This window comes from Metopolophium dirhodum, chromosome 8, assembly GCF_019925205.1.
Source record: "Metopolophium dirhodum isolate CAU chromosome 8, ASM1992520v1, whole genome shotgun sequence".
NCBI lineage: Eukaryota > Metazoa > Arthropoda > Insecta > Hemiptera > Aphididae > Metopolophium > Metopolophium dirhodum.
Window position 1 is genome coordinate 22,464,466 of NC_083567.1, and position 13,018 is coordinate 22,477,483.

The 13,018-nt window shown below is 27.0% G+C and overlaps 1 protein-coding gene across 4 annotated transcripts; it reads right to left on the reverse strand.

Annotated features, from left to right (window-relative positions):
* Positions 1-1,543: 1,543 nt before the first annotated feature.
* Positions 1,544-12,745, reverse strand: LOC132950112 (muscle LIM protein 1-like). 4 transcript variants are annotated; one of them, XM_061021343.1, is made up of 13 exons: positions 12,598-12,745; positions 10,109-10,258; positions 9,888-10,047; positions 7,193-7,322; positions 6,642-6,738; positions 6,498-6,582; positions 5,536-5,607; positions 5,149-5,278; positions 4,745-4,920; positions 4,349-4,481; positions 3,028-3,215; positions 2,813-2,918; positions 1,544-2,198 (listed from the first exon to the last, which is right to left on the reverse strand). In XM_061021343.1, exons 2-13 carry the CDS (start codon positions 10,221-10,223, stop codon positions 2,028-2,030), a joined length of 1,563 nt encoding a protein of 520 aa, XP_060877326.1. In that variant the 5' UTR covers positions 10,224-10,258; positions 12,598-12,745; the 3' UTR covers positions 1,544-2,027. The 4 variants fall into 4 exon arrangements, with proteins under 4 accessions (XP_060877326.1, XP_060877324.1, XP_060877323.1 ...); XM_061021341.1 differs by lacking the exon at positions 5,536-5,607; XM_061021340.1 differs by lacking the exons at positions 6,498-6,582; positions 6,642-6,738 and adding an exon at positions 7,004-7,100 and having other exon boundaries at positions 5,536-5,635.
* Positions 12,746-13,018: the final 273 nt, after the last annotated feature.

The following is a 13,018-nucleotide window of genomic DNA, read 5'->3' on the forward strand; positions in this document are numbered from 1 at the left end:
AATCCATACATGTTTATGATTGTAATCAGTCTAAATCATAATATGTTATTATATTACTTACTAGTTTACTTGATTAAATTAATTAAATTAATAATAAATTTGTAATCATTTATAAATAAATATTGTATTAATTAACTTAAATGTGTTAATATTTGAATTTTTACCTCGGGAACTTGACACGGTTCGACGGATTAGGTAAGTACAATAATTCTACGAGTTATCGGATTTAATTTCACGTTCCACTTTATTAGTTTTATATCAATTTCAATTAAATCAGTTTAGTATAATATATCAATAAGTGTATACAAGTAATATACTTAGTTTGCAGATTCGTGTTATAACGATCAGATCGACGTTAATCACGTTCACAGTTTACGTTTATTCAGTCTTGTTAAGTATTCAAATACTATTGGTATTTAAATACTTTTTTTGTATTTCAAATACTTTTCAAATACTTTTTGAACAATGTATTTTAAATACTTAAAAAATACTTTTTATTTATATTTTTATTCTAGAATACTAAATACTTTTTTTAATTCTCGTGGTCTAATCCAAATTCTAATTACTAATATTTTGGAATGTACTATTTTAAATTTTGTTTCTACAATATTATTTTAAAATTTTTCTAACTTATGATAATTTATAAATAAGGTTTCTCCAAAATACAAGCAGATAACAGAGTGACTAAACACTAAAACCCCTGTCGGCTCCTCACTCCCATATTATACCATGGCATACAAGAGTACAAGACACTGACCACCACTGGTTGGATTGGCATTTATCTTGATCCTTTAAATATCTTTCTTCTTATTTAATGGGTAGTACTGTGGTAGTAGTTTATAATTTAAATACAAGTTTTGGTATTAATGTTATTGAACTTTTTTTTTATCATATTTATTTTAATTTGTACAATCTGTAAAAAATATTTTTACAATAAGCACAATAGATGGAGGAATACATAAGAGGGATTGGTTGGCTTGATTAAAGAAACTATTCAATAATAGTACTTCATGGCGTGGGTAGTACTGGTTAGTCGGCTTGTTACTGAATTGATTTAATTATTAATTATTCATTTATTGAACTTAAAAAAAAGTATTTGTGTAAGTATTTTAAATACTTTTAAAAGGTATTTGTATTTATATTTAAATATTTTTAAAATAAAGTTTTTGAATACGTATTTTAAAAACAAATTTCACCAAGTATTTAAATACGTAGGTATTCTGAATACATTTGAAAAGTATTCTTAACAAGACTGCGTTTATTAAAGTCATATCAATTATTCCTTTACGTTTTAATAAATTATCCACAGAAATCATACAGATCAAAAAATACCACGTCGCAATATAATAGGATTCCACTCATCGTTTCCAAGCCAATATTCAATATCCGTCACTTTAGCAAAAAAAGTGTAACGGTTGGATTGATGGTTAACACAAACATATAATTATTTCTGTTGTCATGTATGTCTTATGTATGTCATGTATGGGCAATTTTCGACCTTATACAATATTAGAAGTAATGAATAATATATTGAAAACATATATTTAATGCAATGATAAAGTTCAATATTATATTTCCACTGTTCATTTTAAATATTCTCAATAATATACACGGCAAAGTTCAATAGTATTCACAGTACAAAAATATGATGCAAATTTATTTATGGCATAATTTTGGTCCGATTCATATGCACAGAAATCACAAATTAAAGTTGTCTTAATATTAATGTTATTAGTTTCGATTTTTCAATAGTAATTATTATTCGTGAATTTTACGCACAATTATATAAAACGACGTTGATAAAGCTTTGAAAGTAAAAAAGTATACAGGTGTTTGAATACATATAAAATAAAAAATGAAAACAATATTACATTAATCATGACTTTTTTAATTGTTTTATTAAAATAATTAGTATATTTGGGGTGGGTGATATTTCAAGAAAAAAAGCATAAAACAACGTTCGAATAAAGTTTGTTTAAAAGTTATATTCTTTAGCCTTTGATTTGCATTCATTTCACAGTAATCATTTATGCCATAGACAGAACACCAGCACCCATACCGAAGCCGCAACCTCTTGGTCCAAAATGTTTTGCATAACAAGGTCTGCAATGAATATCGCCATCAGGACCATCATTCAAACTTGTTGAATCTAATGATTTACTGCAATCAGCGCAAGTAAAACATCTCTTGTGCCAGGACTAAAAATAAATTCATAAAATATATTATTAAGATATATATTATGTATTATAAAGAAAATGTTTTAATAGTATGATACAAGTGCATAATATGGTGATGTTGGGTACATTTTAAACATTAAAATGCAACATGGTGGGCAAAGAAAGCATATTATTGTGGTTAAGTCTCCTAAAAAAAAAATCACGTAAAAACAGATTTTTCAGTCATAAAAAAAAATAGAAACATACGATGATTAAGTGTGTATGACGCCTTTATTCGACCTACGTAATATTCATATCATAATATATTATGTAAATTGTATACACTATACTACCAAATGTGTTACCAATCAAGTAACATGTTTCGTTTTTAATACTAACAACTTATCATATATAATTATAAAACAAATTAATCAGACGATATTAATGTTCGTAAATCGTAAAGAATATTATATATTAATATTTCAGTCAAAAACATCTTGCAACAGATTTATAGGTATCTTATTTATATTATATACTTTACTCTTTAATGACATTAAAATATGTTTTTAGAAAAATGTATTTATTTGTATTATATTAGTTAACAGGTAAGTACTTAAATATTTTCATTGAGTAATAAAACTGTAAAATGTCTTTACCTTATTTTTACTTATCATTTGTTCAGCGGCATAAACTTCATATCCACACCTCAAACACCCATTTCCATTTCTGCCCTTATTTCCAGATGTTGGTCTTGCTTCCGAGCTAAATACAAAATGTGAAATAATAAAATTAGTTCTCCGTTTTAAAAATATTTAATGTATCTTAAAATTGTTTTATAAAAATATATTTATTTTTGATTGTCAGTACTTACAACAACATTGTAGATTCTCCTTTGGTGGAGACCAAAGTTGGTGAGTGTCCATATCCAAATCCTTTGGGTCCAAAATATTTTCCATAACAGGATCGGCAGTAAACTTCTTTATCCGGTCCATCACAAGCTAATGTAGAGTCTAATGGCCGGTGGCAAGTAGCACAGTTAAAGCAAATTTTGTGCCACATCTGTTAATAATTTTATGAATTTAAAAATTAAATGCATATTATTAAAATTAAAAAAAAGGTAATGTGTTTTTTATAAGGTACTTCACAATATTATATTGTCATAAAGACATAAAGTAATAATTTTCAGTAATGAATTCTGAAAAAATGCATAATATTATGCCTAGCTGCGTGGAGATTAAAAATCTACTTACATCATTAGTTTTTTAAGTGTATGATCAGAGACGTATTTTGAAATTTTGCGCCCCAGGTAAGAAAAAAAACGCCCCCCTCCCAACCTGTGTATAAAAACACATGATAGTGAAACCACTGCATTCTTCGCTACACTCATAGTCGGAATTACACAATTATTATAGTAGGTATATTTATTATTAATTCTAAAATAAACCTCAATGTAGGTTAATTGACAACATTTTAATAAAGAATATTATAGATATATGTTAAAATTAAAAATGTTTACGTCGTGCTTTTTCATTAGCAAAGGTATCAATGGTATCATCATAATTTAACTGTTGTGTTAAATCTGACTCTAACGTCAAAACAGCCAAACAATTTAGCCTCTCATCTGTTGTTCTAGATCTCAAATAGGACTTTAGCCTTTTTAATACTGAAAAAGATCTCTCAGCAGAACAGTTTGATATAGGGCATGAAAGAAAAATTCTTAATGCAATTTCTACATAAGGATACAAATCTTAGATTTAAAATTACGAGATAATAAATTATTATCACTGGGTACGACCGTTTGTATCTAAGACAGTGGTTTGTGTACATGTCGACGGCCATATGAGCCCATGTAATATCTTATCAGTTTCCATTTTGCTTTCATCGATTCTGTGTCACACTGTCACTCCATTCTCAAACTAAAATATTATATTTTTCTATGTCCTAGTAGGAATTATAAATGCATGTTTCGTGACAAATGAAAACAAAAAATCATAATAATAATTTTATTAGCATAATTACTTTTTTTAACCTACCGTATTATATCAAATTGCTTTCCAAAATGTACTGCCCCTAAGATTTGACCACCCGGGGCTCAAGCCCCCCCTGCCCCCCCCCCCCCCTAAATACGTCACTGTGTATAATGCATATTAATGATGGATAAGATTGGCATTTAACTATTTTAAAAAACTTACTGCTCCTTTAGCCAATTGTTGTTCAGCAGCAAATACTTTTCCACCACATCTCGGACAACCCTCTCCCTTTTCCGCTTTAATAGATGTGGTGTCCGGATTATAAAACGGTCGAGATCCCGCAATTTGTTCATCTCTATTAAAAACGAATATATATATATTATATTATTTGCAGTTCAACAACTATGATATAATATTATATCAGTGGGGTCGTGAATAAATATTATGGGTAAACGATGGCCATTACCCTCCAACGTGTTTACACCCGGTAAAAATATATAGATTTATGATAGCCGATAGGTGTCATAAATTAATTAATAACTGATAATATTTATTCGTTTAAACTACATATAGGTAGTATAAAGTAAAGCCAAAAATATTGCAATAATGTATACTAACGTCAAGCCGTCTGTCTGAAGAAATCCTGAGCCGCAAGCAAATCCATATCCGTGAGGACCCCATTTTTTACCGTAACAAGTTTTACAATAAACATCTTTATCAGGTCCATCACAAGCAATTATTGAATCCAAAGTTTTATTGCAATCCTTGCATTTGAAACATTTTCTATGCCATTCCTTGAGAAATACAACAACGTTTATTATTATAATTATAATTAAACGATTTTAATTTGTTATTAAGTACATCAGAACTTATAAAGTAGGTTTACGAAACTGCCTTCATCTCAAATTTAAAAAAAAATTATTCAAATATTTATTAACTAGGTACTGAAAACTTAACTTTATTTATTGGCATACACAGTGCACACTACACAATCACAATAAGTATCAACAATTGTTACTTACACTTCCTTTAGCAAGCACTTGTTCAGCAGCAAATACCACACCTCCGCAACGTGGACACCCTTCTCCTGCTTTTGCCTTAATAGAAGTTGTACTCGTATCAATGATAGGAGCTCGAGATGTGCTAACATCCCTAAATATAAAAATAAACATTTTTCATTCATGGCATAATATAGAATAATAATAAGAAGAAAAAGTTGAAAAAATGTAGGTAATGGTATATACTATATAGAAATACTGGGCATTGAATTCTATTCGACATTCAGTTCGTGCAAATAGTGGGAAATGTACGTTCATGAATTATATAGGTAAATTGATAATTTATCGAAACAGATAATTGCATGCTATGAAAAAGAAATAGTTGGGAGACCTTTGGGTATCATTAAATACCTTTCGGTTTCGTCGTTTAAGTCACATGTTAAACCAATTGACTGACCACCAGCACCTCTGTGACCTATACCTCTGGGACCGAAGCGCTTCGAATAACAAACTATACGGAAAAAAAATTGTGAGTATTATGCTGGACTTGGTCAATTTTTATTTTTATTGTATAGTTCACAAAAACAAAAGAAATTAATCTTAATGTTCCATAAAAAAAAATTAAAATTTGGTAATTCACGCAAAATAAAACAATATAATTTAATAAAGTAAATATCATGCATGAGGTAAATTTGTTATTTTGAAAATATCGGTAAAATCTTCACTCGATAATTATAATTTCTATAGAATACTCAGTGGTGGACACGAGGGGGGGGGGGGGGGCGATGAGGAGGCAATCGTCTTTTGGCCGTTATCCTAATATTCTACATTTCTACCTATAATTGTTCATATGATTTCAATATTATTAATTATTACATATAAGTTAGACATGTTTTCCGACTATAGAATTTCATGTATTAATACAAATCTCCCATAAATATAAATATATATATATATTACTAATATATTATCATGTAAATATTTTTTTAAAAACCTTTCTCCTCCCTTAAACATTATCTGGATTCGCTACGGAGGAGACTGATGTTATATCAAAAAAAATAATATTTAAGTACTGCAAGTATTTTCATGAATAGCCTATATAAAACGCTATTCTTAAATAATGCAACTATATATATTATAAAATAATTATTATATATTTTCATAATAAACTTTGTATAAAATACATTTTTAGGTGTAGGTACCGATTCTACATAATGTCATAATATCAATTAATGTTTTTATAATTTTTAATAAATTGAAATATTTACGGTGTTTTTACTATTTGTTCGTTTTTTTCTTAAATTCAAATATTATAGCGTAACGATGGATGTATTTTTTAATCACCTATAACTATACAGTTGTTATAAACGTACCCATTATAAGCGGGATCGCTTTGAAGTGCTCCAGCTCCTTGTCCATAACCATAACCCTTAGGTCCAAATTTCTTGCCATAACATACTGATTCAAAAACATTTATGTTAAAAGTTAGAACATGCAAAATACACGGATTACCTTACCTTTGCAGTAAATATCTTTATCAGAACCTTCACAACAATTGACTGAATCCAAACGTTTCGTGCAAGTAGCACATTTGAAACACTCTCGATGCCAAGACTAAATTTTAAATAAAGATCATGCGTAGGTAAGTATTTGAAATGACAAGGTTATAGGTATTTCAGTGACACTCAAAGGTGGTAATGTTTAGGTAGTTAAAAAGTATAGCTAACAAGTAAACAAACCTAACTTTATTTGGAAATGTCACCATTTTAATTCAATCATCGTTAAAATGAAATATAAAACTAATTTCCGAATTTAAACAAACAACTTTCAAACAAATCAGGATTTATGCATTTTCACACAAATATTTGTTCTCATTCACCTCTACAGTGTACTTCCTTATCGGGCCCATCACAATGTATCACAGAATTCAAAGTTTTGTTACAAGAAAAACAGGTGAAACATTCTTTGTGGTATCCCTAGAATACCATATCGATCAAATGACATATCCTATATAGATCTAATTAAAATTGTGGTTTTTGGACTGTAATTGTATAAATATCACACTTACTCTTCCTTTTGCTAACATTTGCTCAGCCATGTACACAAATCCACCGCAGCGTGGACATCCTTCGCCTTCAGGAGCCATTGCCATAGATCGTGATTCCGAGGCACCTTGAGGTTTAGTATGATAGTAAGACCTAAAACGCAATTTATCATAAACGCTTAATGCATAGTAAAATGTTACTTTTAATAAATGTTAATCATAGTGTATTGAATATATTATGTAAATATGTAGGTAATAATGATACAAATATAAAGTATAATATATTAGTAGTTTTAGTGATTTTTTATCATTAAATATAGGCATTATTAAAATAGTTGTGCGTTAAATAGACAAATTCCATAAAGTTAAAAGATAAAACAGTATCAAAAATAATATTATCCAAGGGATCATAATATTATTAACTAGTAATACAAAGTTATAAACTAAAAATAAGTGATTTTTTTTTCTTAATATATTACTATAGTTAATTTAAGATTTAAAAAAGAAATATACGCTATAATTAATGAGAATATTTATATTCTAAACTTAAACTTTAAGTTAAATTGAAGTCTTAAAGTATACTTAAATGTAAAACTATTATTATTTATTTCAAAATTTATCTATGTCAATTAAATAGTTAATACAGGCTATACGTGTATATAAAATCTTGAATTAACAATTTTAATTTTAATTGTTGACTGTTGTTATCATTATGTATAATATATATTTATACAATTTACGTATTAATTTAAGATATTATATATATATATATATATATTTATATTTTTTTTATCTTTATTTAAATTTATAGAAAAACTGTATTTTTGAATTATAACTGAACATTTTTCAAAAGTAAACTTATAACTATAAACTTCATTTTATTATACGGATTAAATTTATAAACTATATAATTAAGTATAAAGTATAGTGGTTTAGTAAGTTTAAAAATATATGTTTAGTGTATAAAAGGTTACGATTATTTATCATTAATTATTGAGCAAAGTTTCCCCAAAAATGTACAGTTAAGTATATTATGCTATTTCATAAAGTGAAGTACAATTTAAAAAAAATATATTATTTTCATAAATCATCATATTATAATGACTCCAATCCAAAATTGCAGCTTGCTGAAGTAAAAAAAAAAAACAAAATAATAATTAATTACTGTTGGTACCATTTAGGTACAACAGTAAAAATAATATTTACAAATCATAAAAGTTCACCTCTCCGTATTATTGTTATTTTATAAGTATTATTGTTAAATAGGTATGACTCATTAAGCGAAAGCTTAAAATAAGATAAATAGGTACACAAATACAATTACAATATATACATTAGTGAAAGCATAACCATCAATAAGCATAAGTTTTCCAATTTACAAAGACTGTGTGATATAATATAGTATATATAAATACTATACTTATATACGTATTATATATGGTAAGTTATTAAAAAAGTTTAATCTCACCATTTAAAGCCATTTGGACTCTAGAAGTGAAACAATATAGCATTCCATGAACTCTCTTAAAATTGATTCTTTACATATTACATCAATATGTTTTGTAATATTATGCTTAGGATTTAAAATGGTAATAGTCATGTCAGACATGATAAATCTAAATAAATAACTTAATAAATGGTATCTTAAGCGTGCTTTAGGTATCTGCAGTCGACATTTAATTATATTGCTAGATGTTTAAAAATGTGTATCGTATAGCGTTATTAATATGTTTCAAAATTAAATACATTTTAGATATTATGTCCGATCAATAACATATATTATTTTAATATGTACATTTCATATTATGTATTCTCCAAAGCAATCATTGTTATGTAATATGTACGAAAATTAAAATCATGAAAGTAATAAAATAAATAATTGTTATGATTAGCCGAAAGCATCGCTTAAGCTGCCAGATAAACGAAAAATAAAAATAAAAACAATCATTGGAAATAATATTATTAATTTAATGAAAAATCAACAAAACATCTCTATACAATATATTGCTTGTTCACTGTACATAGACTGATGTGTAGGTAAATAGGTACAAGCTTGGATACTTAACATATAATTATTAAAAAAAAATATCTTCTAAAACGAACAGAAATGAGAGGTGAATTTGTATGTATAAGCAAATATTAAAAAGGTTTTACTCTTGCATGCAAAAATAAATATAGGTTGATGGGTAGGTCCTTCGGATGGTCAGGTATTTAATTGGGTTGTTTCTCCATTAAAGGCTGTTAAAAAAAACACACTTATTATTATATATTTGAAACATGCTCGCAGGAAAACTATCTAACAAAGAAAACTTTGTTGGGGCGTTTTTTTATACACTTGAATTATAGTAATTACTTATTAGTTTCATATTATTCTATTATATTATAAATAGAAAAATATTAAGAAACAAAAAATTAAATTAAAAAGTAGTATCTATAGAATACTTATTAATACAATAACGAATCAATAAGTATAAACTTGCAAACGATAATTATTATTGCTTTTTAAAAATAGGTAACTATTATAATATTATGTATTGTGTGATTTGTATGGTTATGTAGGTAGTTATTATTTTAAAAATATTTAATTATGAAAGATAAAAATGTTTCTATCATTTAATGGTTCTTGTGATTCCTCGGAAACAAATCATTGTGATAATAATTAGTAAAAAATGTGACCATTAATAGGAATTAATTTGGACATTAATTATTATTCTCTTACACGTTGCTGAGATGTTCACCATTGTCTGTACTCAGGCATCCAGCGCCTCCACCGAAACCGTATCCTTTTGGTCCGTATTTTCTTCCGTGACAGTTTTTACAGTACAGCTCTTTGTCGTGCTCTGCGCAGTTGGTGGAGTCCAAAAACTTGCCACACAATTCTACATAATTTCATGAAGATTATAATAATAGAAAAAAAAGTTTAAAATATTTAAATCTCACCGCATTTGAAGCACATTTTATGCCATTTATAACCTCCAGCAATTCGCTCTTCAGCGGCATATACTGATTTGGTGCATTTTACGCATTTCGGGTGTTCGATTGCGACGAAAGGCATTTTGAGAGTTGATTTAAATAATTTTACAAATAAAACTGAAAATCAAAGTTTAAATTATTCAATATTAAAAATACCTACTTATGTATGAATGATAATAATGTTAATGTTAGCACATAAAACGTTACATTTATTAACCTAACGTCCAAACCTAAGTACCTACAGTTTTGACGGTTTTATGCATTTATTCGAGGAGCATAATATTTTTGTAATCAATAATGTAGATACTAAAGTACAATTAATATGACAATTTGTGGATATTGAAAACTTAAATCATTGTTTTATAAATGAGTTCGATTTAAGTAGGTACTCCCCTTCAACAAAACTGCGAACGAGTACGAATAATAACATATTTTTACTGATAAAACAAACTTGATTCCAAAAAAAAACGTTGATAATTTTTACACGTGGTCTGGAGTAAAAAAATTACTCATAGTGACACTTTTATTTGTGAAATTATATTTAAATTTAGAATCAAAAAATGTATAATTTAGATATAACATTTTGCACATGGTTTCTCATATCCATGAATTAGTGAATTAGTCACCAGTAAGAATATAATATTATAGTCTATAAGTATAAGTATAGTAAATAAATTATGAGGAATTTTAAATGTCAGCTCAATTTAGACTAGTTGTTCACCAATAGATCGAGGACTAATAGAAAAAAAATAGAGAGAGAGATAGAGAAGTTAAATGACACAATATAATATATGTATATACTACTTAATTATATATTAATAGCATTTGGCGATACTTGACAAGTACGATTGGCTATGAGCCATTATTCACTCCTGGACACTTTGACCTATTTTTTTATGTCATATATAGGAAAAAATAAAATAGCACTATAAATTGTCAAAGAGGACAAAATATTGAACTTATATACAGATAGGTATAAGGATATGAAAAAAAACCGAATAATTATTGTATAATATTATGAAAATAATGTAGGTACATTAAATAAAATTAACATTTGTGAACACCAGAAATCTATAGAAGTTGAGTGAACGTACAAAGAATGCGTGTCTGGGTAATTATAGGTTAAATTCGTCATATTAATATAAATATACATAATCGATATAATGTTGAATAAGCGTTGAAAGTTTAGAATTCCATTTACACTATCACTTAGGTACCCATATGGCTATATAAGGATAAAACTAACGTGGAAGAATCTAATGACCTCCGAATATGTATTAGCTCCATTTTTAGAATAAAATGTTACTCACACTCGTGAATGATTTATTAAGTAAAATGGTATAATGGAAATTTAAATATAAAATATTAACTACCCATCATCTATACAATGTACAGATTACAGGTAAGTACTACAAAATAGTACACGAGTATTGTATACTTTTTATATAGGCACACGCATTACGTAAGTATTATACAGCTAAACTAGCATACGCAGATCACTGTTCATAATAAATGTATAAATTGGTACGTGCAAGCACACCTATTACTCAAAATTAAAAACAACGATCCATACAATTTGATAGTACATATAAATTATGAACATAATAGACTTTAAATTATTAAAGTTGGGTAGTTTTATTTAAAAGCATATTATGATATTTTACTTTGACACATGCTTAAGAGTTTAAACTTATAATTACATAATTACCTATCGTGATTATAGTCGAATATATAAATTAAATCATATGGTAGTAGATTTATTTTGTATGATATTTTGATAGTATAATAATATAACGGTTAATAAGATATAAAACAAATTTTAAATTTACTATAATATGTAAGAGTATTTATTACAGTTTATGTTGAAACTTGACATTTAAAATTTAAACAGGCATCATACAGGAAATTACATATTATAACTAGGTATTATAAGATATTGAAGTATATTATTAATTCGATTTATATACTGAATACAATTTGAATTAATAGGACAAAACAATCGTAGGTAGATTGAATATAAATTAAATATAAGAAATATCATTTAAATATATAATGCCTTCTTAACATATTGCAATTAATAAATACAATTGGTGAATAATGAAAACGTTATATTTACAAACCAAATAGGTTATACAAAAGGTATTCAATGTGTATCAGGAAGATCTAACAATTTTTGATTGAAATTACATATTTTGTTTGTATCAGTTGTCTGATGACCGTTATACACTCCGCGTATATTCACTAAATTATTGTAAATCGTAATTTAATTAAATTTTAATTAATCCCAGATTTTATTCGATTACACAACCAAAATAAAGTTTGAAAAAGTTAAAAGTTTTTTTAATATTATGTTGTGTGATTTACATTAATATTTAATTCAAAAATATTATTATATTATCATTTGTATTATTAAATTATTGTTTATAATAGAATATTAAAATAAAATATTTGCTCACCTTAGTAAACGGAGATTGTACTACAGGCGTGTTCGGCTTCGGTTTTGTGAATGTTCTCGAACTTTAATCAAAGTGTTCTACTGCTTTTATCCCTACTACAGTATTGCACACGGCACATTTGCTCCGCCCTTTAAGACGCTCCTACGCAAGAATATTTAGTATCCCCTTGATCTACAATAGTATAATTTCAGGATAAAAAATATACATATAAATAGTAAATACAAAGATTATTAAGTTTACATTGGGATTTGGTACATATACTTTTGCCAATAAAAATAGAAAAAAATTGTATTGTTACAAATACTTAAAAAATTATATTTATAAAATGAACATCAACATTTTTGTACTTAAAGAGACATTAGTATTCCATTTAAAAACATAAATAATGCGGGGGCGAATTACACGGCACTTGGCATATGAT

Excerpts from the sequence above, each read along its gene's own strand:
- LOC132950112 (XM_061021343.1), bottom strand. The coding sequence starts at position 10,223 with ATGCCTTTCGTCGCAATCGAACACCCGAAATGCGTAAAATGCACCAAA. Across the intron at positions 10,048-10,108 it reads TAAAATGTGCTTCAAATGCG|AATTGTGTGGCAAGTTTTTG; the intron begins GTGAGATTTAAA and ends GAAATTATGTAG. Across the intron at positions 4,482-4,744 it reads CTTCAGACAGACGGCTTGAC|AGATGAACAAATTGCGGGAT; the intron begins GTTAGTATACAT and ends CGTTTTTAATAG.